Source organism: Nipponia nippon, unplaced genomic scaffold (genome assembly GCF_047370975.1).
Source record: "Nipponia nippon isolate SJK-2023a ecotype South Korea unplaced genomic scaffold, ASM4737097v1 scaffold_18, whole genome shotgun sequence".
NCBI classification, from domain to species: Eukaryota; Metazoa; Chordata; class Aves; order Pelecaniformes; family Threskiornithidae; genus Nipponia; species Nipponia nippon.
The window spans coordinates 4,145,774-4,172,975 of NW_028262334.1; the positions used below are offsets into that span (position 1 = coordinate 4,145,774).

Here is a 27,202-nt window from a genome sequence, read left to right on the forward strand (position 1 = left end):
CAGCGCAAAGCTGCTCCTCTTTCCAAGCCCAGACGTGCATACAGACACGCATCTTCCACTGAGCAGCTTACAGTGCTTTCTAGATAAGGCTCTGTTGTGTTCTTTGTCATCATAAGCAATTCCTAAATATTTGCTAATGTATTTTAAACTGCATTTTTTTAATCAGCCTATGAACGGCCCTATCCTAAACCTTGCCCAGTTTGAGGCTTTATTTCCACAAAGAGTCCTATGAGCCTTTTTCAGGGGAAAGACGACAGGCTCCTATGCTGCATCCCCAAGAAAGGATGCTACTAACATTCCACAAAAAAAAGGACACAAATCTTGCAGAAATACTTGTTTTTCAGAAATATTTATTAAACTGTTAAAATGATTTACTGCTCAACCAAAAAAAAAAAACAAAACCACAACCCAAAAAAACTTCAGTGATCCTGCACTTTGCAGACAGGATTGTTACGCCCCTTACCTGACAACATCCTGGCCCCTTTTCTAAAAGCAGATTTTACTTAAATATTGAGAAACAACATGTGACAGATCTTCAAATCGTTACATGCTCTGCCCCACGCGCCAGCCTTTCCGACGGCACTCGGAGTGTCTAAACTCAGCATTTCTAGCATGAGAATGAGGAGCGAAGTGGTTAACGCTAGCAGGTCAGGAGTAACTAACTCGATTTTTGAGGTAACGGGCTACAGAGATGAGCGGGGGAAGGCCGTACTGCTTAGTGCCGTTGTTTGAAATCAGCTGTGGATTTGACCCGACGACAAGCGCTCTGGGCTCTGGCGTAGGGGACGAGCTGTACGTGCACGGGGCCGGGAGCTTTCCTTTGTGGTACACCAGCTGAGGTGCCGGGGAAAAACCGTTCAGTCTGTGTATTTCTATTATCCCAGTTTGTTGCTCTCAGCTGATTTCCCAAGTGATGCGCTTATTCAGGCTGTGCATCCGCTGCGTTCCTGCATTGTTTCTGATCACTGCATCTCTTCCAAATGTGCCGAACGACTGTAAACTATGCTAGGGAGAGACTCGACGGGCATCGTTCACAATTGACTTTAACTGCCTGATATAACTGTAGTGTACATTTTTTTTTTTCTAATATGGAAGTGAAATCGAGATATTAGCAACTTAAGTGTCATTAAATTAAGACGCTCCCCCCCATTTAAGAATTGTTTGTCACACAAAGGGGGAAGCGCTGCTCTTTTATGCATACAGCTTTCTGTAAGCATACAACTTAAGATATGTTACCAAAACGTAACCAGGCCAAAGCGTATCTGCCGAATACTAGCATCAGATGCCACCGTCACGATTTCAAATGCAGATGTCTTTCATATAAGGCCACGTATCCCCCCTGCTCTGAACCGCAATGACACCAGGGAGGCGCAGTAAACACTTTCTCTACCGAGAACGTGGGGAAGGTGTGCGTTCAGAGCGAAGCACAGCCAGGAGCAGAGCGGCATTCAGCCCACCATTGCGAAGAATCGCTTCCTGGCACAGTTTAAGATCCGTTTGCTGCTCGTACACACTAAAGAATCCAGAGTCTTGGATCACCCTGCATTAAAAACAACTGGCCTGCGCTAAACCCTCTGGCTCACTCTTCTCTAGGAGTCCTTCGAGTCTTCCTCCTGCACTCAGCACCTGGAGTAGTTGGAGCTTTGCTCCCGCCTGAGCGCTGTTCCCTAGCGCCGCTCCTCACCGAGCAATGTCGTTGCTGGGCGCGAGGTGCCAACAGCAGCTTGCTGCCCCCTGCGCTACGTGTGCAGACGTTGCCTAGGGCCTTGTCGTAGCTGGATACTCCTCACCAGCGGCACCCTCTCCGAGCGTACAGCGAGTTGACAGAAGGACCTCAGCGCCTCCTCGCAAGGAGCTGCGGATGCGCTCGCCCTCTCCCGCCTGGTTAGGTGCCCTCTCGGAGCGTGTGGTGCAGCGGCAGGGCGTGCGCTGACACCGGGCTGCGCGCCACAGTTACGCTGTGCGGGGCTTTAGTGTCATGGGTTTTTTAAGTACAACTGAGGTCTCACAAGCGCAACTGCAAGCAGATCTAAATCCCACCTCCTGGCAGCTCAGCCGCGCGGGGCGTTTGCTGGCAAGTGCAGCTCCTGTCGCTGCAGGACACCCAAACACCAACCAACACCAGCGGAGCGGCCTGCGCATACAGAATTCATCCGCTCTGCCCAAGTAGTGTTTAGACCAGTCAGAGAAAACGTTTTGAATTAGGGTCATCTCTAAGTCAGTTAAAATAGTCCATGTCAGCTAGCTGAGGATGTCTTTCGCTCTGAAGTTAGGCAGTCTTATCTAGACGGAAAAGTGGAGTGTGACTTAATTAAAAACCTGTCTGTGGGAAAGAGACCTAATTCCTTTACAGCAGCTGCCTGCTACTCTAGGGGCAAGTCCCTAGTAAGAAGGAAAAAATTCAAGTGTTAGAATTCCTCCTTATAAGCAATTTGTTTTCCATTAATACTGCAGAACTCATGGCAAAATGCAAGGCACGCTCACCTCATACATCGTTTTCTTCATGCTTTAGGCACTATAAGCAGCAAGGGAAATGTACACTCACTATCCCTCTGAAGGCTACTCCAGTTTATCAATTTGTAGCAGGTGAATTTCCAAGTGGTTTCTCTGCAAAATGCAGATGCCAGCTGAACTTGACAGGACACAGCAGCGCTGAGACCTGCCATGGAGAGTGGCCAGCTGCCGCATCCCTCTTGAAAAAATTCTTACAGAAATGAAAAGCAAACAACCGATAGTGTTAACAAACAGGGTAAAAGAGTCTTTGCCACTAATATCATACACTGCAAACAAACTGCTAATAATGGCAGAGGTCCTTTTTTTTGGTTTAAAGAAGCTTGTGTTACTGTAGTTAATGCATGAACAAGACCATAGACTTGTTATTCGGCACAGAACAAGTCATCTAGAAGCTTCGATGTCCCGGGGTATCAGCGACTGTTACTGCAAAACTTGGATTCCGTTTTCAGCAAACAGCCACCAAGTGAACAGCGAGGGATCCCTTTGGAAGAGTGCATCGGAAACACAACCACCGAGGTGTGCAAGGCAAATAAAAGTGATGAGCTGCCGGATTTGTTTACAGAAGCTTCTTGTTACTAGACTGTCGAGATCTACTGCGGTAAACTGAACACCTCAAGGTTTTAGTCACAGGTGCTGCAGGGCTTCTTGTCCTTGTTCGGTGTAGGAGTCATCTTTATTTGAATTTGACCATTCTCCAAAAGTATCCTGGAAGTGGACATTTTTCTGTGAGGCCTGCATACGTTTCTTATCACGAGAGAAGAAACTAAACCTTCCGGGAAGGGAGGAGTAAGGGAGGGGAGGGAAAAGAAAGAAGACTGTTTACCATCTTGAGAACACTTCAAACACCCGACACGATACACAGCACAACAAAGCACAGAGCAAAAAAATCTGTTTGCATCTGCAGAAATCAAGGCAGTGAAGCCTGATGGGAGTGCATGTCAAAATGTTATTAGAGATGAAGTCATTGCAATCTCAAGCGGTTTGGCTATGGAAGCTTCAAATAAGCTCTAAATGCTGTTGACTCTACAAGGTGCAGGTATCGTTTTAGATGTATATTCCCCCCTCCCCAGCCCTGAGATAAAGAAGCGACACAATACGGGTTAGTTTCTTGGCATAAGTAAAGTGGTATCTTTGGCATTAAATCTGTATAATTTACCATGAAGCAGAAATAGAGAATGTTTTTAAGGGTGTCAGCAGGGAAATTCATAAGATAAGAAAATAAGCCTCCACATTTTTTCCCAGTGTACAGACTTTGATAGATAGACTCGATTCCTGCAAAAATAAATGAATAAATGCACGTATGTGCACGAGAGTTTGCAGGATGAAGGCTCTAAAGAAATGCACACAAGCGTGCACGTCATTTCCTGTCACACAGCTTGGGTGCTCTAAGATAATGACGTACATGAACCAACAGCCATTTAATACAACAACAAGTTGCCAGCTGACAACAGAGCTAAAAAAATCCAGTTGGAAAAATCCTTAGTATCATTTTATTGGTACAGGATGAAGTTATTTGATTAGGCAAATTCACTGTTTGTCATGAGTTCAGCACAAGAGGTGTTAGTGCGGTGTTTAGGTCTGCTGAGAAATGCAAAAGTTGTGGTTCCAGCTACCAAAGGTTTGAATTGGCTGCGTACCCTTTTGGTTTTAGTGGTGCACGTCAGGAGGTAAATACTGTTTTCCTTGCACGGCACCGGGCATGACGCAGTTCTGATCCAGGTCGGGAATTGCTAAATGCTGCTACAGCAAGAGACTCCGCAAGTACAAACTCAGCTTTGACAGGTGATGGAATACCTGTCAGGGCATAGACCTGGCCCTGTGTCCGCGCCCCTCGGCGTTCTTCCTCCACCCCCACTCCCGTGAGCCTCCCCTCAGTACCATGATCCCAACCGTCCCAGCCGCCTTGTGCAGAGCAGGGAGTTCTGCCTTCCATGTCTCTAGTCACATAGGAGGCTGTATTTGAGTGGCAGATGAGGTTTAAGGCAGCTTTCCGGAAAAAATATCCTATCATACGTGCAGGTAAGTATGATCGTAATTATTAAGAATATCAAGAATATTAAGAATAATTATTTCTTGACTAGAAAGTGATATAAAAAGCTACACGAGTGCAAAGCCAGATAACTCACGTTGCTAGCAGGACCTGAACTTTTGCATTTCCTGGCTTCAAATGTGCCGCCTTAATAGTGAAATAAGTCTTTTGCACTTAATTAGCCTCATACTTTTCTACCACCTTCGTCACAGGAGCTCATAAATTCACACACATAATGCTATGTCTTTTCAGGGCCAGGTCCAATTCCAGATGATAAAAGAAGTGTCTAGCCACTGAGGCTTTCTGCTGAGCATGTTTGGTCCTGCACGGTCAGGCTTAGTATCGTGAAGTCCACACAAAGGACTGCTGTATTTACGCAGTAAGTCTCAAACGTCAAAAGTTCAGTAATTTTTCACTTTATCACAGAATTACGTAAGAGAAAAATATGTTTGTAAAATCTCTACACGAAGCAGAAGGGTTAGGCTTTTTTAATTCCTTCTGAAACAACGGAAATTGTTATTATGCCTAGAAAACTCTCGCGGAGGATGTTTGGAAAAGCATGTCTGTGCGGAGAGGAAGGGAATTTAAATACTGCTTTGCTGCTATGAATATACAGATCGCTAAAGCAGCAGTTCTAATGAGAAGAGAGTTTGCATTAACAATTTTCGGTACGTCTTCCAGGGACAGCCACGAATAGGATGATAGAATTGATTATTGAGAGTGTATACTCTATTCCAAAATACATAATTAGAGACAAAATATACAGTGCATAGATGGAAAGACATGGAAGCAACAGCCTATAATTAACTCTGGAAATGAATGTAGATACCAGCCATTACATTCTGTAAATCCATCTAACTGATTTGTAACAAGTCATTAGAATGACATGGGTTTCTCGAAAAGCATTGGTGTGAATTGTGAATAGGCACGCTTAGTAAGCAAAACTAACAGATGCTGGTTAAAATTGCATATTGCAACCATTTTCTAAGGAGTAATGATTGGTTTAGCATGGTAACATTAAGGCAAAAGGTGATAAAATGTCAATACTTGAGGATGAGCATGGAGGACTACGATGAGTTGTGTACTGACTGGTCATTCTGATTGGCACTTTGTTCTTCTGTGATCCCACAGCAGCCGATGAGAATGCAACCAGCAGTGCACGTTAACACAGGGTCATGCAAAAGGAAACCACGGTACCAAACATTTAAAAAAAAAAAAAATCCTACAAGGGACACAAGTCTTCTTATTGGCTGCAATGTGGGATCGTCTGGAATCAATCCAGCTGCTACCATGGGCATTATGGCTGTAAAGATCCTGGTCAGGAAAGTACAGACACAGAAGAGATAAGACTGGAGCAAGGGAAAGAAAAAAAGCATTCCATTAAAAAGAAGAGAGGCAAACATGATACACGGGGTTACTTTGAATTACCACACAGGATATGTTACAGGGAGAGGTGGATCTGCATCACCCAAGACAGCTCTCCTCAGTGAAAAACTTATTTAGAAAAAGCAGTCATTGAAACAGTTTAAATTGCTTTTGAATTTCTAAAAGATACCACTTTTCTGTTGTGAGGCAGCCCGCAATCTGGGTTGGAGTTCATCAAGGTATTACCACCTCTAGCAATGCAGAGCAGAGTGCATGTTTTTCTTCCCAAGAAACAAACAGGCACATACATAATGAAATGAAGGATGAAGGTGTATGTTAAGAGATACAAAACAGGGCTCTGCTGTGACTACTGGATATTTGCACGGAAGACAGGGTTAGACAGGACCAGCATTACAGTTAAAGATTTTACAAACGTTACAGTTGATAGTTTCAAGTTAAAAACCAGTATTGCGGGTGAAATCTTGAAATAACCTCCTATGCAAGCTACTTGGTTAAAGGGCCTGTATATCTGTTCCAAAAGAACCTGCGTTGCTTCACATGCAGAAAGATGCCAACTGCAGGCAGCTAAATACTTACGGGAAACCTTGCAACTGCTCTAGCAGAAACACTTTCTAGCTGGCTAGCAGCAAGACTGTTTCTTTGTAAGAGTTCAGCACTTTCACTACATGTTACACAATTCATGCAGCTGAGAGGTTGAGAGAGCACGCTGGCTAGGTGCTCTGTGCCCAGCCAGCCCCGCACAAACCTGCCGACACACCTTCATCCGTACCTGGAACACCCTCTGTTTTCCTAAGGATTCTCCTCAGAGGTTCTCCCTTGTGCCAAATATTTTTTTGAACTGTGGACTAATGTCAATTAAAGATTAAGTTGAAATCACGAGAGACATTTCACTTGTGACCAAATGCAGCTCTCCCCAACACAGTCACTCTAACTGCTATTCTTAGATTAAAAATGAAAACAAACAAGCAAACATTGTCGTATCGTTAGCAGTAGCTAGGACTTCTATTCTTACACATTGTGGCATGGTCCGTGAGCTACAGAAATGAGACAGACACATCAGCTTTTGTAGACTGCAAGAATAGGAAGAGAACTTATGGCTGTTTCAGGCATTACATCACTGACAAACAAGCACGTATCCTTAAAGAGAAAACAAAAGGGCGTTTTCTGCTCAAAACAGAGGGAGCATTTTTACTCCTTGTACTTTTCCTCCTCAGTAAAGCCTCCTGGTTACATTATTTCATCAAAACTCTGACATGTGATGTGGTAGAGACAAATGTAGAAATCAATCCGTCTGAGATCAGAACTCAGAGTTTGCCCCAAACGTGCAAACCCTGGGAGTGAAAAAATGCTGACCTGGATGAAGGGACAGAGTGTACACTCAGCAAGTTTGCTGATGGTACAAAACTGGGAGGAGTGGCTGAGCCGCCAGAAGGCTGTGCTGCCGCTCAGCGAGACCCGGACAGGCCGGAGAGCTGGGCGGAGAGGAACCTAATGGAGTTCAACAAAGGCAAGCGTAGGGTCCTGCACCTCGGGAGGAATAACCCCACGCACCAGTACGGGGTAGGGGCTGACCTGCTGGAAAGCAGCTCTGCAGAGAAGGACCTGGGAGTCCTGGTGGACAGCAAGCTAGCCATGAGCCAGCAACGTGCCCTTGCGGCCAAGAAGGCCAATGGTATCCTGGGGCGCAGTAGGAAGAGCGTGGCCAGCAGGTCAAGGGAGGTTCTCCTCCCCCTCTACTCTGCCCTGGTGGGGCCCCACTGGAGCGCTGTGTCCCGGTCTGGGCTCCCCAGTTCAAGACAGACAAGGAACTACTGGGGAGAGTCCAGCGGAGGGCTACGAAGACGGTTAGGGGACTGGGGCATCTCTCTTAGGAGGAGAGGCTGAGAGCTGGGTCTGTTTAGCCTGGAGAAGAGGAGGCTGAGGGGGATCTTATCAACGCTTACAGATATCTCAAGGGCGGGTGTCAGGAGGACGGGGCCAGGCTCCTTTCAGTGGCGCCCAGCGAGAGCATAAGGAGCAGCGGGCGCAGACTGAAACAAAGGAAGTTCCACCTGAAAATGAGGAAGAACTGCTTTACTTGGAGGGTGACAGCGCACTGGAACAGGCTGCCCAGGGAGGCTGTAGAGTCTCCTTCTCTGGAGATATTCAAAACCCACCTGGATGCGATCCTGTACAACCTGCTCGAGGTGAACCCGCTTTAGCAGGGGGGTTGGACTGGATGATCTCCAGAGGCCCCTTCCAACCCCAACCATTCCGTGATTCTGTGACTTCTGTTTTCCTTTCTTTACGGGGATGCAGCACAGAATCACCTGAGCACGTCTTAGATAACACAGGCTACATATACATATGTCTCATTCCCTGAGATACTGGGTGGTCAAGGAAAAAAGGGCACATTACACAGGCAAGCATAAAACTTCTCTTAAGAGGACAGAAACAGCGTCTCCTATTTTGTGTTTCAGCTTTTTGTTAAACCAGGAGGAAAAGTCTGAAACGGAGGGAAAAACAACCCTACTTTCATTTTCACTCTGCACGCAGATGCCAGCATTACAGGTTTTCATCACATCATGAGGTATGGGGAGTTTACATGCCAGCGTGTTACCCGGGTAGCCATACAGCGAGGTGCTGACAGCATCCTGCCTGGGAGAGGGAGAAGGGAGCTCTGGAGGCAGCTCGCAGCGGGCAGGGACTGCAGGTGGGGCAGGAGGGGTGTTTGAACAGGACAGAACAGATGCTACGCTTGGGTTCTTAGTTTTTCCCAGCAGTGAAATTTCCTGTCTTTTTAAAGCCCATCTACAGGTACACTGTCGACAACACACACACAGAGGAGGGGAGAAAGAAAATAAACCCACGCTAGACAAATCCCATCCAGACAGGCTGCAAGAATAAGACAAACCTGAAAACTATTACCATCCTTCAGGGTACTTAAGTAGACGGTTTTATCTTCCCGTATTTAATATGATGGCTAAATTAAGAGAAAGCAGAAAGAAACCTGGGGACAGAGCATGACAGCTAAAGGAAGTAATTTCATCTTAACAGCAGGTTCAATATGTGCTTCCACTGTCTGGCAGAAGAGGACTCTTGCCTTTTCTGAAAGGGGCCAAACCAACATGATTTTATGTTTTATTGTGTGCCGTTTTAGCGATATGAATTTAACACAGAATCTGAGAAACAGAAAATTAGACAGGTATCTGAAAATGTGCATTGATTGAATGGTCTGATGCTCAACAGGTTTTCACTAATAAATTAACTGAGAGGAAGAAAGCACTGAGAAAACTGGTTGAAAACACTTATGTGCCTCCTGCCATGGCTCCCTGCGTTGCTTACGCATGGATGCAGAAGGCAGAGTCAAAGCTAATACCTCGTCAGCATGTGCTCTGTCTTACAACATCTATTTACATTTTTATGCTGCCTTTGCTTCATAAACATGGAAACTGCAATCAACGCAAACTGCGTAAGCTGAAACCAGCCATCCCCCACAGTGGGATAAGCTTTAAAAAGTACTAAAATAAATTTAATAGAAAAAGAGAAGTTTTACAGTGGAGATCTTGTGAGACAAAGTATTATTATTATCATCATAGTTGCAGAATGAAAACTTAAGTCCAAACTCAGAGTGTATTTTCTAGTCATGTGAGAGGAAGGGTTCTCTCAGCCAACAAAGCAGCACAGACAGAAGCTGGAGTCTACTGAAAATAATCAAAAGTGCCCTCCTGACTTTATGATGTTTTGGATCAGTCCACATCTTCCAACGGAACTTACTCTCACAGGGCTGCTGCTATTATTGAACAAGGACTGAAGGTTACAGACATGGGGACAGGATGGAAGAGCTTTTTATGTGGAAACAAATGACTGTTCCAAAATCATTTGTGCAGTTAAAAAAGTTAAGCTTCCAGTATCACAAAAATCCAAAGGCTTGCTATAAAGTTACAAGACTTAATTTGGAATAAATAAACGTACAAGGAGGGAATATGAACAGGCAAATGGATTGGCTAACACCGTGATTTTATAATTAAGTGCTACACTAATAAATGCACACCTCTGACAGTAAGCTTAGGCTTCAGACAGCAACATTAAAAACTTCAGCAGAGGAACGTGGGGTTCTTTATAGCCAAGAAAGCTGGCATCCTCTGCAGCAGGAAATTTCTTCAGCAAACAAAAGGTTTTTGTGCTGTACACAGCGCAAATTGGGGTCTAAAGGCTTAGATCAACAGGGAAAGGGGCACAGTGAGGTCATGGGGAAACCTTGCTCTCCACGCCCAACTGCTACAGGTCTGCAGCTGGTTTTACTTGTGAACAACACTCTTTACACGTCTTCTGAGCATGACCTGGGGGCCCACGGTTTCTGACACTCCACCACCTTAGGAGCTGTGTGTTAAGGAACTGGGACTTGCACTTGAACAGGAGCATTGTTCCTTCAATCCTTGCACACTGAGATCCGGCACTGACTTCAGTTTTGGGCACACAGGACAGGCTGTGCGGTGCTCTGGATAAGACCCCAATTAGCAACACCTCCCTTTGGAGTGCGACTGTGTGGCCCAGACAAGAAAATTCTTTAGGAAGATCAGGTGTCTGTGTTTAAGAGCTCATCAGCTCATACCGGCTGTAATAAAACATTGCAACCCATGCTCTTTTGGTTAGCCTGAACAGCGTACTTAAGAAGGAAACATTAGAACTGGCGTGGGCTCCTTGGGCCCACCAGTCTGGCCCACAAACACCGGGAGTACTGTGGGCCCCCCTGCTGCTGTCTGCACGTAGGGAGCAAAAGGTACCGCAGGAAATAATCCGATACTGAAAGTTGTCCCAGATCTAGGCAGAAGTTTTGGCCAAAGCCAACTGCTCTCTCATGATACCTGTCAAGTGCTCCTTCAATGTCTCCCCCATATACTTTAGGGATGTGGTTATCTTAATTTTTAAATTCTTTAAAATTGGCCTACCCATAAGAAACATTTAGTATTTGCAGACTATATCCAGTATCCTTAGAAAATATGCTACTTACAGTCGTTTGATTCCAGATTCAGGCTGAGTTGAGGGTTTTGACTGAATTATGGGTGTAGGTTGAGGGGATCTAGTTTCTTCTTCTGTTTCCTCACTTGAAAGAAAGAAAAGATAATTAATGTTCTCCTCCCAAGCCATGGAAGCACCTTAAGTTCTAAAATTCAATCTGAGGTAGTACTGTTGATGAAGAAATGCAAAAAGATCTGTTCAAAGCTCACTGAAATCAACAGGAGATTTTTCTGTCAACCAAGGAACAGCACCTAGAACTGGGTCTCCTTTCAATATTTCCTTCCCATTGTGACAAGGAGACGGAGAAGAGGAATGCATTCAATAAAAGTTTTGGAATTTTAATTTTAGATCCACTCTTATCCTGACCTTTGAAGTTCAAAAGTACTAAATGTTTGTAATCTTTCTAAGATTCAGGGGGAACCTGGGAGTTAGGGAAGGACATAGTTTTTCCCAATTTTGAGGAACCAGATTCGAACTAAAGCCGTATGCTTGCGATCTCTACTTCAAGCCTTTGCAGAAATATAAGCCTGTTGGACACTATGTAAGAGCACATTTATTGTGTCTAGACCTACCCTATGGCTCCTCTGTGTATAGCATGCAACAGGAGAGGAGATCTAACCTACCTTTTGTAATATAAAAGCTCCTCTTGAAGTAAAAACACTTTTGATTTCAATTCATTCCTCTCATGAAGGACATCCCGGAGCTCCTGCAAGGTGAATCTTGGACGATTCGGATCTTTTAAGTCCATTGCCATCTTTTCTGACTCTGAGAGGCAGTCATCATTGTTTGGTTCTGCCTAAAGTGAAACGTGGGCTTTAAAATCACCATGCGAATGCATGTCTGAGGAGTTTGAAGCATTTATCAGTCTAGTTCCCAACCTCTTCATTTCAGCACTATTAAATCCTCTTTTAAGAGAAACACAGCAATTTTAAGAGGAAAAAATGTCGAAGGGATTTGTTTTTCATGTTAAAGACTGTCAGCAAGAACAGCTCAGTGATCTGATCGCTTTGTTCTTTCCTGTGCACAGGCTGACCGATGACACACAGAGGACTGGTGAGACTGTGGCAGGCCTCTGAAAGATGATCTGAGCTCTGTTTCACCTCTCTTCACCTGGTGTTCGGGGGAAGCTTCCAAACGAGGAAGACCTAAGTGTGGTGACTACAATCAAAGCCCTGTGCTCACAGGAATCTTTCACAGAGTTACATGTTTGGGAAAAAACGCAAACACCAATTGTTTCTAGCAGGCCTGAACACAGGGTCCAACCTGAGCCACCTTACAGGTGATAAGTTTTCTTATGGAGAAATTCTTGTGGAATCCAGGCTGCCAGAAAGTCCACTGCAAATGTATAGTCCAATTTTTGATAAACAGGTCAGTTTGAGGAATTCATACTTTTAACAAATGGGGTAAATCAAACATCAGCCTTTGATATAAACACTGACAAAACTGGATAGCAAAGATCAGGACAGTTCCTTCCAGCTCCTCCCAGAAAGAGAAGAGTCCCTTGGATGTAAACATATTAAGTGGAGATTTAAGTTTATATCCCCTTAATGCCTTTATTAAAAAAGCAGGATTGGTGTTAGCACCAGGATCTAGCTACAAAGCAGAAGAAGATTGCAGATGAATGCTAGATGAGGCATTATACATGTTTACCTTGTCTCTTTTCATCTGAGAAGAGTTCATTGGAAGCTTGGAGGAATTTTATCTCCCACCCCCAGTTTCTGTGGCTCCCAACAAGCCAGAACTTGCACTCCAGGCACATGGCTGGATTCCAGGCCTGTGGGGCTGCTTCCTCTCACCCAGGTAGACTCTAGCACTTGCACAGAACTATTTGGCCCTAACCGCTTGTGAAAATGTGGTCTGTATAAACACAGCAGAGAGAAGACCATCGTTCAGGTCCTCTGCTGTTGTTCCACTCAGCGGCTGCACAGAGCTGAGGACCAGTTAATGAGAAATCACAAGCTTCTGGGAAGGGTACTCAGAATCAAGATGCTGAAAAGCAGCTACAAGCCTTTAGAGGTCTGCAGGATTTCTAACAATACAAATAAATGCAGGGCACTCTGTTCTGGCAAAGTACATTTGAAATGCAGCAAAGTACATTAGAAATGTGATGCTTTTTGCAGGGACCGACTAGATGCCAGCACATGAAATCAGAGATGCCAGCAGCCAGGTCAGCCGCCCATCCTCCTGGTAGGATGCAGAGATCAGAGTCTCAGAGCTCCTGTGTTGCAGTGACGCCTTGCTGGGATACAAGGTGGAAATTTGAGGAGCTAAGTACCAAAATTCTTAAACAGAGTCCATTTTTTGTGAGCCTGATCCTACCCTCTTTTGAGCTTATGTGTTTGTGAAACAGTTTTGCTATCTATTGATGTATGATTTCAGGTTAAACTTGGCTGGGCTAAGGTTGGTGCAGTATCAATTTCTACAGCAGGGATTGCAGTCCCTGTCCAGCAACGACAAAGCAGCAGAGCAACGCACGCTTGTCCATTTGTTTGATTCACCCCATTCATCCAAATGCATTTCTTTACACAGCCTACAATAAATAAAGATAGATGCAACCTAACAAGGGGCTCAAAGGAAATGACCCAAACGCTTTTCCTCTTCTTCACCCCTTTAGATTAGGGTCTGAGCTGATGCCTCTTCTTTTGGTTGTGTATTTGGCCCACACCTTTGCCCAAACAGGCTATTTTTGCTAGATTTTGCTCAAACCAGCAAAGACTGAGCAGCCTGTAGCCAATGCAAGTGTACTTGACTGAAGCCTACAAGCAATGTCCGTTCCAGAGCATGCAGCTATTCTGGCTTTCTGCTTGCCACTGCAATTCCTGTCTAACCATCAGCCTGGCAAAGAGAGCGGGGAACGGCTCTAATTAGAAGAGGCGCCATTGCCATGGAACTGATGAGTTAGACAGAGGTAAAGAATGCATCCTTTCTCTCCGGAGACTGAAGACACTTTCACTCCTGCTGGCTCCAGGCCTAGGCTCCACAGCCCCATTTACAAAGCTGGGTGTCCTGGCTGAATTAACAGCAATGAAATCATCCTTTTCATTATTAATACAGTGCTTGCCCAATTCAGCAGTGACATGTTAACACAACGCTGACTGTCCCATTCCAGGGGGGACCAGGGTACCCCATCGGCCTTTGCCTCTGCTTCTTGAGGTACATTCCTGCCTACTACAAGTGAATTGGATGTTTCACTCTCTGCCGCAGTCTATCAGGCATGGACGATGCCGCTTGGTACCGGAGCTCCTACCAACACATCCAGCCAAACAGATCTATATGTTAGTGCTCCTTTAGAGTTCTGTCACATCATGATACCCCTTATCCTATTTTGTACTCTTCTAAGAGCAGCATTAGGAAAGGGAAACACAGCACATTTGCTTTAGTAAGACAGAAGTAGTGTGCACAAAGAAAAACAATAGGAACCATAAAGAGGACGAAGGGATGCAACAGATCAGAGAGGCATCTTTTTCTCATGAAGCTCCCCTCAAGCTTACGTTCCTACTGCTCTGATCTCAGCACCAACTCAATTTGCAGATTGTCACTTTGCCTGTTCCTGCAAGTATTTGAGTATGCAAGTGGTAACATTTGCTTTTCACGAACATTTGTGCTAGTAACACTTCACAGCAAAAGCAGAAATAGGGCCAAAGTTGGTTCCTCTAAAGGCGCCTTCAAATATTTATACGTTGATTTGGTAGCAATAAACCAGCGTGGTCCTGACAGCTCAAACGTGCCATAAGCACTGCGAGGACCAAGTGTGCTGAGTTCTGTGTTGCCCCTGGGACCCCTTCTGACACAGTTTCTTTTCTACTATGGTTCACATGCCACCACCGTCATAGTACATGGCACCTTTGGGACCCATTAGGGCTTGCATATTTGCATACTTGGCAAGGCTTAAGCTACTTGTCAGCTGTTTATCTTTTGGAAAACCCAGACTGTTAAGGGATCAGTTTGTTTTCCTCTGGGGAAAGGGGTTGATGTGTACAAACAAAATGAACCCAAACATACTAATACAGCACTACCAAAACACTATCTACCTCCATTGCAAACTAACGGCTGATACTCCAGAGAGTTTGGATTGCCTCGCTATGTTTTTAATAGAACGCTCTCTTTTGAAGCAATGATTTGCTCTGGTACCTGCAGCCTAGCGCATGACCCAAAGGTTACACTCCCTAGGATGTACGATGGGTAGCCAAGCCTAAGGGGGGAGCTGCTCTCTAATGCAGACATCCCACTGCTAACCTGTGCTGCCACTCTGCCTTCTGTGTGACCGGTCCCCTCCTTGAGGGAGGAGGGGTCTGTTCCACCGGGTCATCATCCGCCCTAGCGGGGCCTTTCCTGTCACCGTGCAGTGAGTGACGTTGCTCTCTGTATGGCACACCCGAAAACAAGATGCTGTCCTCAAGTCCCACCATTGCCTCTGAGGTGTATCAATCACATCTATCCAAAGAAGAGGTACTTGGTATGAAGTCCAAAGCTTTTTAAAAGGCTGTTTAAAAAGGGATTTAAAGTGCCTCTTACCTTTACTTCCTCCCCATTTTGGCTGTCCTCCCCCTGCAGTTTTTCTCTCAGTTTCCCCAGCTCTGCTCGCAGGTTGCCCATCTCCTGCTCCTTGGTTTGCAGATATGCTTCTAACTCCACCTTCTGCTCAATGAGCGCCTTCCCCTGAGCCTCAACAACAGTGATCCGGTGCCGCAGGTCATGGTTGATTTTCATTAACCTGTTCTGTTGCTGCTGAAGCTGTAAAACATTGATGCAATAGGTCAGCATCCGTTCAGCCGTCAGCTGTGGTGGCCAAGTCCCAAACATCACGTTAAAGAAAAAGTAGTGGGTTCCTGTTGAATTTAATCTGGAAAATTCTGTCCCCTCCTCACTCCCAGATTAGTCTTTTTAATGTCTAATTATCTACGACAGTTGCAGTCACCAACATTTAATTGGTTTCTAAAGAGGCATTTTTCCTCTAGCACAGGGAATTCTCCAGCTAAAAGCAAATCCACCACTTCTGACACTGTGTTTCAAAAAAGCAAAGTTCAAGGATAGGGCGGCTTATGGGATTCTGAATCAAATCTTAACCCAGAGCAGAAGAGAGGAAGACAAGACGGAGGAATCCTCAGTATTCAATTTACATTATAAGTACTTTGCTTTGAGCTCTTAGGCTCTCCGTAAGGCAGGATGTGACCTGCTGGGAATTGTACGGACAGCACCGATTTGAAAGGCCACAACACCTGCCAGAGGCACTTGGGTAGAGCAGAGATCATCTAGGTCTGGCCCTCACTAGCACCAGAAGTGTCCCATGGCCTAAGGAGATGGGGCAGCGTGAGGATGGGAAGCAAAATATGGGTAAGGAGGTCATTCCTCCTGACACAGAAAGAACCAAGACATCACGTGATTCCCAAAGTCACAGTGGAGTCTGTGATTCATCTAAGACTAAACCCGGATCTCTGGTGCCGTGGTCCCCAGGATCTCTCAGTGACCTTCTGTTCACTGCTGGCAAAAGTAAGTGACCTGGGCTGGGCTCAGGCCCCTTCCTCCCACCCCTTCCTGTGCAGAGAGGTAACCCACACTGCATCCCTGGTGGGGGAGCGCCCGTGCGGAGTCCCTGCTGCCACATTCTGCAGGGAGTGTATGTAAAATATACAGTAGCCCGCTCACCCACAGCAGGGATCTCTGGGGGGGTGAGGCATGGGGGTGCTGAGGAACTTTGCAGTGCCAAGGCAGAGAGAGATTCAAGAGGCCAGAGAAAGTTACCTGTCCTGTTCCCATGAAAGGGGAGAGGTATCAGGTCTTTAAGGAAACAAACAAAACAACCTGTCCTTCCCCCTGTCTTCCTCTCTTGTTACACTGGTTTCCAGTCACGTTCCAAGTGTGCCTGGTCCTTCCGAACGCAGCAGAGGGTGTGCGTCTGCACTGAAGACTGCCTAATCATTTCGGACACTCCACAGCTATGCCGGACACTTCAGTTACTGGACTAATAATCTGGCATTGCTTACGAAGTCTACATTAACTTAAAATTTGAAACCAGGCTATGGAGGTATGGGTGAGAAAGAAGAGAAATAGGAAGACTAAGAGCCACTTACAGCCTCTACATCCTCATTTTTAAGTCCGAGTTCCCGGTCCTTTGCTCTGATTTCATCCCTCTGTTTATCTACCACTTCCTTCAGCTTCTTCATGACTTGCCGCTCTCTCTCTGACATTCCTGGTTAAAAAAAGAAGACAGAAAACAAACTAAGGACAATCAGGAGCTGCTGAGACTGAGAACAATAACAGTGAGAAATATTTAGGTAAAGACTCTGGAAGTTGCCCGCTGGTAGAATTACAGAGAAGCTGTTGCAAGATGCTTTAAAGGTTACTTCAAGGGTAGTAGGGAACATAGATGACACAATCCGCTCTGTAAAGCCACTGCACAGAAACTCCTTAAAAAAGTAGTTTCACATCAGTGTTTGCACTATGCCCCAGGGAGCTTGGTTATCTGTGTCATGATCTGTAGAATCAGCTCGCCAAGACCCTGTGAAAATTGTAAAAAAGGTGGTCTGGGTCCTCAGCAAGACCTAAGCAACACGTGACTGTTGTGGATCGCATCGAGATCCAAAGCAGCTGAGGTGCACTGGACTAGAATGATTTTATGCTGAAACCTAGTTTTGTGTTGGGTGAAAGGGAGATGAAGCGGGACCTTCAGAGGGTACCCCCACCCTGAATCTAGAACAGAAATTTAGTCTGAATTATGGTCACATATTTTCTCCTCATGTTTTGCAACCCCCTCCCCATCCTATTGTGTGATAATTCATATTTAGAATAGCGGTACTTCAGAGAAAAACACTACATGGCATTTCACTTGTGAAAGATGTTTGGAACATTGCCAAGAATCCAACATTGATCCTGTCTGAAAATAAATAAAGGATGAGATGAACCTGAAATCTGACCGAGGAATTGTTAGGAAATGTCATAAATCACAAAACAGGAAGCATTCTTCCATTATTTGCCATTACGGAGCTAATTGGGAACGGGCACTACAGCGATGGGCTCTTCAGAGCAAACACAGACCAGATGATTTAACTCGGCGAGATGATAAATCTACGACACTAATTTTACCTGAGAACTGCACAGAGACATGCAGTTTGATGGTCTTAAACTATCACATAAAATCACATTGCACAACATCCCATAGGATGGCGTGAAGATGAAAGCCTGTGACCGGGGCAGTGTGTGGCTGCTCTGGCCAAAGTCCAGTCCAAGCAGGGGCTCAAATCCAGGGTCTACTGCTGTCTTGTTCTATTACCTTTGGTAAAGTGCTTAGTTACGTGGGTACTCAGCCTCCTCCATTTGCGGACTGCGAGTGGTGATAATTCTCTCACCCCTCTGGGCTGGCTGGAAAGCCACTTCCTTTTTAATATATTAAAGCAGTTCCCGCATCCCACATCAGAAATATGCTGCGTAGACATCAAATGTACCCAGCCAGTCAAGCTTCTACTTTCTAACACCAGCTCAGACTTTCTGGTTATGTTCTTCCCTCATCAGAGAAATCCCAAGTTGCTCCCATGAGAGAACGTAGGCTGCATGCCTTTAGGAACTCCAGCTTACAGATCATCTACAGTTTGAACTGATGGATAATACAGTAGAGCAAGACAAATCTGAGAGAAAGGGAGTAACTCTTTGGTGGATGCGCACTCCTGCAGCAGCAGCGGGTTCCCATGCAGGCGTAAAAAGCGTACCCCTGCAAACAGGGGGAAGAGCAGCTCCGATCCCTCACTGCTAAAGGACCAGAGCTATGGTACAGCAGAGAACAGGTAACCCCTCTGCTGGGGAAAGGACTGGTGATCATGGCTGGCCCGGAATTTGGTTCAGAGGCCGTGTTCCTGTCAAACCCCAGAGAAGAGCTGAGAGTGACACACTGTTCACATTCTAGTATTACAGTCTCATCTTTTTTAATTCTGTGGTAAGTTTGCCTGCTCTATTTCTGGCCCTGGTCCTTATAATCTCTCTGCTCTAGGTTCCAGTTCTTTGCAGGATAATTTTAATTCTTCACTGTGATAACAGCTCATACCCGCCAGGGAGGAGAAGTAGACGCTGACACATACTGCTGCTTAACTCTTCTAAAAGATCCACGCTCTCCTATCACAACACAGGTCTGATACACCACTGTATCCACAAATCTCACTACAGGATCCTGGATCCACCCTCTGCAGCCAGTCTCAGGGCTGGGGCCTAAAACATCAGCTGTATTTAAAAACACAAAAATCCAAAACTTTGCCTTGAAGTACAGAGGGACTGCGGTGAAACTTTAGACTGGTGGTTTCACCCCAGCAGGAGCTAGGAATAGTGAGTGCAGCTATATTCATTAGTACTTGTGAGATGCTTTGAGATCTCCAGATAGCAGGTGCTATTTAAAGAATAAAGTACGATTTCAGTGCTGACTGCTTTTCCTCCCACTGTGCTCCTTTTTCTCCCTAACGTTTGGTGAGCATAAAAGACTTCAATTGTGTGCACATATCACTACATTATCCTTTTTATTTCAAGAGGAGGGGAAAGGAAAGGTGGGAAGTGTTTGTGAAACAGTCACATCTTCTTCCATTTCCTCAGGCACTGGGGAAGAGGAGAGGCAAGTCACTAAGTACCCGAAATGTAAAGTAATTATCTCTAAATGATTCAAAGTCTAATATCTGCAAGATCTTAAATGGCACGCCCAGCTGGCTTCCCTAGGCACATCCTATGAGCAGCTTCCTGTGAATTGCTGTGATCATAGCATTGTTCGAGCAAGAGAAAGGAAAGCAGCTGAAAAAAAAGGAAAAAAAAAAAAAGGAAAAGAAACGGGAAAGAAAAGAACATTGTTTATGTTCATGTTTAGGGACCTGTTTACTGTTGTTTATACAGCATCCATCACAACAGGCCAAAGTGCCAGTCAGGGCCTGTGGCACTATACCACTACCTAACTATGCAGCATAGAAGTTTGCCTCTGCTTTTGAAAGGGCATTGTAGGCTCCAGCAGGTTCACACAACTGTTGACATCCTGCTGCTTGTCCATATTAGCACAGCCCGTCTGAGGCAGCAGCTCCCCTCGCCGCGGTGAAACAGCAGCCTGCTCGTCCTGTTTGACACACCTTGGGTCAAGTTTGCTCGTGGCATTTTGCTAGGATATTCCAATCAGTCAGCACCATCAAGTCGTGCTCAGTTTGAGCCTGGGAGGAGCAGCATTAATGGATGTTGCAGACTCATCTTTAACCCCTCCTGTGTATTTTGTATTCTGCCACGTGTCCTTTCACATGAACCCTGGTCTGCTCAGACTCTCTGCAGATGCCCTCTGTGCAGAACACCCCTGTTTAGATAGGATTGCATCTGCCTCTCTTAAACACCTTCATTATGCTAAAGTGAGGCTCTGCGAACTCCGATGTGACTATTAATTGGCAAGGATTGAATCTCAGTGTCTTACACACCCGAATCACTGGTCTCTGTTGCCTGTGCTAAAAATAACTCCTTTAACTGTCTGGTGCGTAAGCGGCAAGCTGTTAATCCCAGAGGCTAGCCGCTAAGGGGAGACATGATCACAATACTAAATCGTGCTGAGATAGGAAGACTGGAGTCCGGTCAAAGTTAGTCGAGCTAACAAAGTATTTAGCTTGAAAACCTGCATCTGTAGACTCTATGTGTATCCGATCAAATGATGGAGACCAAAAAAAAGCAGCACGACTGCTTTGTGACACTGTCCAAACAAGTCAGTTGAGACAAATCTATCCCCATGCGTTAATGACAAAATTTCCTAAAAGGAAAACAGTTGGGTTTGATATAATAGGTCCCAATAATAAGGTGGGGTTGCTATAAATTAATGTGATTTGACTTATGCTGATGATTTTGGACAAAGGATAGCAGTGATCCCAGAATCTGGTCTCTGGAATGGGTTTATGGGTTTTGTTTGTGTTATTATACTTGGGTAGACACAGTAAAAATAACATGAAAAGCATGCCTGGCATTTGCTTGGCCAGCTGAATGTGAAGACTATGGCTATATTTAAATAGCACATGAGCTGCAGTGAGCTACATACCCACTGGAAGAAGAAGGAAAAAAAAAAAAAAAAAAAGAGAAAACAAAGGGGAAGTTGGTTCTTTATAACAAGATGTCATAGTCTTCATGGTCCGTGAGTCATCACTGCCATTCTGAAATTTCGCATGGAGTTTGTAAGGCTGATGTTGAGCTACTTCATTGCCATTAATTGACTCCTAAATTGAAAGCGTTGCATTTGTTTTAAAAAAAGTAGTGATCTTGAGAGGTTCAACAATTTTTACTTTTTGAAGATTTCATTATTCTCCTCCCCAGGGCAAGTGAGCAGTACTCGGCCTCTGGGAGGAAGCAAGCGCAACTTCTGCAGTGTTGGACAGAGTTTCATCCACCTACAGCAAGCCTCCGTTTAATCCCAACGTCCAGCGCCTGGAAAAGGATATCCCTTTGTTCCTACTGCTGTATCGGAGAGCTGCAATGGCTCAGCTGTGTGCTTTTCAGATTGGCCAGTGACTTTGCGGGCTACACGCAGGATGCTAGCCTTTTGAGGGAGCCATGACTTTACCGATAATCAGAACCCACCGTGAAAGTGGAGCTGTGGCTTGAAGCAGTGGACCAGAGTCCTGTCCATGCACAAATAGTTCAGAAAGCCACCCACTTCCAGACTGACTCACCATCACAGGCATGTTTTGCTGCTGGAGTGACGCTGTTACCATTCTCAGCTGTCCGCCCCGTCTCTCAGGCAAGGCTGCCTCATCCCCAAAGCTGCACAGTCATGTTTTTCCAGCTCAAACCCCAGCAAAGTATCATGAAATGGACTCAGTAGCCAGCAGCCTCAAATGATGTGCTATGAACTGTGGAGCAAACAGACATCTGTTCATCTGCCCCGCTCTTGGGAAAGAGCTATTTGCTGAGCTGTGGGTGAGAGCTGAGGATGGCAATCGGTTCAGTTGCTGCAGTGAAATCTACCTGTACTTGCGAATCAGAATCTTATGTCTTGAACTTCACGCTGCCTCAAGAAAGAAGTTGCCCACAAGTTGGTTGTTTCAACTCTTTAAGATTCACCCACTCCCTGGATTATAAATCTCTTCACTTATTCTAAACTGGCTATAAGTGCCAAACAAGTGAGGGAACCCTAAAGGCGGGTAAACCACGTAAAATCAGTCTCACCCATTCCAGGAGAGTATCACAATATTCTCCTAGAATATCTCCATATGGTGGACTGATATAATTCAGACAAAGAAATTTTGATTTGCTGCTTTACAAACAGTTATTCCGAACAGATCAACAGTAGCACTTATTTTTGTGCATAATGGTGTGAAACATACATTGCTGAATGGATTATTCTATTTGTATTAAAAAAGATAAGGAGGGCTTAAGAATGCTTTTTGCAAGATGCGAGCTAAAAAGAAAACAAAAAGCGATATACCAAAAAAAAGGAAGCTAGACTTTACTTTCAGAGATGCTTCTCAGCCAAACGAAAAGCTGTTCAAGCTTTTCTTTCCCTCCTACCCGCACCTGTTATCATGTCTTCAGTATCACCACGTATTCAGAGATTTTCTAGTCAGGTAAAAAAAACCAAACCCCAGACCTGCATTAATCTATAGGAAAAAAAGCCAGAATATCCAGTCAAAGTATTTTGATGAAGTATTGCTTTTTATAACAAAAGCAAGTACTGAATTTGAAGTATCAAACTTGCCTTCATGCTTCTGAAATTCCTCTTCTGTGAAATTAATGTCTTTGTGAGACAAGTTTGTCATCAGTTGTTTATTCTCCTCCTGCAGCTGTGCAATTTGGGTAAGAAGGTCCTGTGCTTCCCCTCTCCAGACATCCTCCACCAGTTCTAATTCCTAAAGGGTAGACCGGGACAACACATTTTATTTTTAAACACGTTAAGAGTCTTTGACTGGACTATTTACAGATCAAACTAGTAACAATCCTACTATGACTCTTATAGAAAACAATTAAATGAGACTACTTGGAATTTCTTAGAAGGTATCTACTTTTCTAATGCCAGCATCACGAATCCAACTGTCAAAGTCTCCTTTTGCTACATGCTGAATGTAAATACACGGGGAGACAATTCCTGATGCAAACATTTTTGACGTGCAAGTTACCCAAAGGATGGCTCCTTATGCCCCATTTTGCTGTGAGGACCAGATTAAGGGGACTGCTGTGTTAGACGAGATAACCCAACATGGGCAACAACTACCTCCTGCATCCCAGGAAGCAGCCGCAAAGGCCGTTACAAATGCCCCAGAAACATCACACAGCGTGGGCCAGGGGAGTCAGCGCTAGGCATGCTCATTTCGAAAGAGCAGCATCTCTAGTCTAAATTTCTGTTATGAAACACAAGTGTAGAATAACGAGTGCATGATACAGTGCAGCAAACCCAGAGCTCCTAGTCCACATGGTAAACGCAAGACAAAACTGTGCTGCTTCTTATGTAAATTGTTCTATATGGCATGTCTTGACTGGCATCTAGGTTCGCGGCAGTGAGACCAGTCAAAACACCACCTCCCATTTGTCAGGACACTGTGTGTCAAGAGCAGCTGTCACCAATCCCCGTAAAGGTCAAATTAGGACAAAAAGTATAAAGTCCTCAAGGAAAAACAGTTGTATTTAGAGCTTTACTTGTTCCAAAAGCCTTTGCCACAAATCATACTTCTGCAGCGGGGGGCATTCTCTGCTCCATTTTCACGTATGTGCTTCAAACAAAAAAAGCTGCATGCAAATCACTGGAGCCAGGCTGAGTCACTTGCTGACTTCTACAGTCATCCAGCATGCCCCTTTCCTACCTAACAACAAAACACATTCAGACAACAACCCCGCCAAGCACAGCTCGAGGCTAAAATAAGCTCTGCTGAGAGATTAAAGGATAGCTTTCTGCTTTGAATGTATGCTCTGATACTCCGAAATCATGTTCCTATTGACTTTCGGGTCCAAATGCCATTTTATTCCAGCATTTATTACCGCATTGCTGTCATTTTATAACGCTTGCTAAAAGTTTTGCAGAAAACACTGTATGACAAATAGATCATAAGTAACATACAGGTCTTGTAAGCTATGCAGACTTAATTATTCAGATGTAAAGAAAATTTCATTAATCACCTCTATTTTACTTGAAACTCTTTATCTTGAGAGAAAAGCAAATCTGTAATGAAACTTTATATTGCCAAATACCTAGACTATTTACAGTGATGCCGCATATTACAACTCTGTAGCTAAAATAACGCACTGACCTAGTTTAGATAATAAAACAGCACGTTGGTCAGTTATAAGCATACTGATAAAAACAAAATAGAACACACACAAAAACCCAAACTATCTAAACTTGTATCATTTATGTGTGGCCGCACTGTAAGCCCACAACTATATTAAGGTTTCCCTAGGCAAACTTTCTTATTTATTGCTGTTGAAGAGCCTGATGAATTAGAGCAGAAATTAACTTCTGAACCCTCATTAGCAGAAGTATCAGACAGAGAAGGCAGATCTATGGGCCGGTACGCGCCAGCCAGCTCAGGAAACTCCAGGTGGTGCTAAGCCAGGTTTATAGGCAAAACAGATTCACATCTAAAGATTTTAAGTGCTAAAATCTCGTAAACTGATGCTTGCAAGAACCACCAAAAGCTTGTCTGGATTGTTTTTTGGAGGCTTTTGGGTCACAACTATTTCTCAGTCTCTGGCTTTTTCTGCTTACCAGTACCTGTCCTGTGAAAGAGTTAATCTTTGGACTCTCACACTGGAACACACATGGACGTGACACTACTGTTCCATAGGGACTCAGTGCACCGGGAATCAACTCAATTGAAAAAAAAAAAAAAAGTATGTATCCTGTATTTTATTTTCCCTGTTAAAACAGATTTCCACCAAAGTTTTGTCTGAACACTGTGAGCCATTTCGTGACTATTAAAGAAGCTGGCAGAGTAGAGGTGGTTAACTGGCAGGGGATCAGCTGACCTCTGGCAAGTACAGTGTTTTGCAGTTGACGTGTTTAGGAAACTTTTTAACACATATATGAACTTCAGAAGCACCTACACAGAACATCAGCTTGTACAATGCCACTTGGTATTGCTGCCAGGGCCAGTTCAGTATCCACTTCACCACGCAGCATTTTGTAAATATCTGAGATGAAGAATTCCTGCTGACTGGCAATACAGCGGTCTCTGTGCAGTCAATGGGGAGATGGGACTCATGGCCGCTCTTCCCAGAGGTGCCACGCCCTCAAAAAACCTTCTGGCAGCTAGGGCTCAGGAACGGCTAACTTGATTCTAGCGGAGGGCCCAGACACAGGATGGGACCAGCACAAGAGACGCCCACTTGCCTCCAAGTTAGAGCTGTTAGAAGAGCAAAGGCACAGGTTTGGTACACGAACTTGTATCTATTCTCTAGACCTTCGTCCTTCATACTCTGGAGACTTACCAGGGCTTTATACATTAAGGATCTTCTACCATCCTTTTCAGAGACACTGCCCTGAGACTTCTTCCGCAAAATGTTGCGGGAATTATCCTGGATTTTTCATACGCTAAGCGAAAGTCCCCTAGCTAACTCTTTTTAAGACATAAAACTTGAATTTATTTAAATTAAAGCCAACTCTTGAAGTCTGAGGTCTCTTCCAGAAATTCCCTGTCTCCTCTTTATTCCGATCTGTGTGTGCCAGCAGGAATGGCATGAGGCAGCTGTCATGATTTAGCACAGTCACTTATGAGAAGAACCACTTCTTTAAATGAGTTATCTGGATGGTTTAAAGAGTAGACCTGCCACTTTCACTGCAGTAAGCGGAGCAGCTCATGCTGCTGTCCTGCCACGTGAGGGTAAGAGGATGTGGGACATGATCTTTACCTCGGGCTTTCATGGGAGTGGGGTCAGGGAACACTATGACCACCCCAGATCAAGCCAAGGGACAACCTCTTCCCATCAGAGGATGGAGCGGGAACCCGGGAGAGTGCTCTTCCCTACTCTTCAGCTCTAACGCTGCCCTGAAATCACTTGGTCCTCCATCTCTCTCCTGTGACTTGCCTACCCGATGAGTCTGCCAGGAAGACTAGAGTGCTAAATCATTCACAGCTCTGGAGAGAAAAGTGTATTATTGTCTGTGACCTTTCCCGGCCTAGCAGGAAGCAGCACTGTCCTCTCGTCAGGAGAGGGGATGGAGCAGGAGTCCTAATCGGGGAGACACCAGGGGAAGGAAATGCAGTGACTGGGGAAGGGGTGGAGAGAGGGAAGGAGGAAAGAAACTTCCAGGAGGGAAGGGGAAAAAAAAACCCAAAACCAAAACCCAACACACCCAAACCCTCAGCGACGCTAAGGCAGCATCCACGCAGAGCCCGTGAGCCTGCCCTGCTCCTACCCACACCGGCTCCGCGGCCTCCCGGCCCGCACCCCGGCCTCCCGCTTTGTTTTCCCCGGCGGCTGCGGGGCGGGGGACGGCGGCGGAGGCCCCGGGGCCCGGCTCTCCCCCCGGCCGGCCGCGGCAGCCCTGCCCTGCCCCGCCGCGAACCCCCGGCCCCCGCCCGCACCTTCTGGTGCTTGCGCTCCTTCTCGATGCGGTCCATCCTCTCCAGGCGCAGGCGGTCGAGCTCCAGGCGCAGCTCCTCCATCTCGGGGTTGATGTGGTTGCGGCTCACCAGCACCTCCAGGATCTCCAGCACCCGCACCACCTTGGGCATGAGGCGGGCGATGGCCTCGCAGCCGTGCTGATCGATCACCCGCTCAAACTCCTGCCCCACGGCCGAGGCGATATCGTAGACGTCCATCACCGTCAGCTCCGCCGCGTTCTTCTCCAGGGCGGGCGGCGCCCCGCCGCCGCCGCCGCCGTCCATGGCTCGCCCGGCCCCGCGGCGCCCTCATAGGCGGCGGCGGGGCGCTCTCCTCGCGGGGCGCCCCCTCCGCAGCCGCCCCCTCCTCCCCCGGCGCCCCCTCAGACGGGCCGCGGCCCCGCGCAACTCCCGCGAACTGCGGCGGGGCGGCGTTTGAACTTGGCCGGGCGGCGGGAGGGGACCGGAGGGGACCGGCGGCGGCGGCGGCGGGAGGAGGGCGGGCGCGGCCTCCCCGCCACCACCCCCCGCCTTCGCCCCGCCGCTCGGGGCCAATGGCGGGCGCCGGGGGAGGCCCCGCGCATGCCCGCCGCCGCCGCGCCTGGCCGGGCTGCGGGCGGTGCGGGACCGGCCCGGCCTCGCCGGTTCGCGGGGCGGCGCCCGCCGGGAGGAGCCGGGGTGGAAGGCGCTGCTCTGCGGGAGAGGAGCTCGCCAGCCCCGGGGGTCTTCGCTCGCCGCTTGCGCTGAGTCGCTT

General features: G+C 46.1%; 1 protein-coding gene and 1 long non-coding RNA gene across 7 annotated transcripts; one reads left to right on the plus strand and one right to left on the minus strand.

Annotated features, from left to right (window-relative positions):
- Positions 1-330: 330 nt before the first annotated feature.
- RILPL1 (Rab interacting lysosomal protein like 1) lies at positions 331-26,987 on the minus strand. 5 transcript variants are annotated; one of them, XM_087754328.1, is made up of 9 exons: positions 26,431-26,987; positions 22,611-22,761; positions 17,002-17,120; positions 15,446-15,664; positions 11,554-11,726; positions 10,923-11,015; positions 5,770-5,857; positions 3,671-3,786; positions 3,148-3,283 (listed from the first exon to the last, which is right to left on the minus strand). In XM_087754328.1, exons 1-8 carry the CDS (start codon positions 26,731-26,733, stop codon positions 3,718-3,720), a joined length of 1,215 nt encoding a protein of 404 aa, XP_087610454.1. In that variant the 5' UTR covers positions 26,734-26,987; the 3' UTR covers positions 3,148-3,283; positions 3,671-3,717. The 5 variants fall into 5 exon arrangements, with proteins under 5 accessions (XP_009472681.2, XP_087610456.1, XP_087610454.1 ...); XM_087754330.1 differs by lacking the exon at positions 3,671-3,786 and having other exon boundaries at positions 3,144-3,283; positions 26,431-26,985; XM_087754331.1 differs by lacking the exons at positions 3,671-3,786; positions 5,770-5,857 and adding an exon at positions 6,699-6,774 and having other exon boundaries at positions 3,150-3,283; positions 26,431-26,985.
- On the plus strand, positions 3,290-15,434 carry LOC148056068 (uncharacterized). 2 transcript variants are annotated; one of them, XR_015704023.1, is made up of 4 exons: positions 3,290-3,550; positions 4,796-4,922; positions 8,389-8,498; positions 11,958-15,434. It is a non-coding gene; the product is annotated as an uncharacterized LOC148056068 (long non-coding RNA). The 2 variants fall into 2 exon arrangements; XR_015704022.1 differs by having other exon boundaries at positions 3,290-3,544.
- Positions 26,988-27,202: the final 215 nt, after the last annotated feature.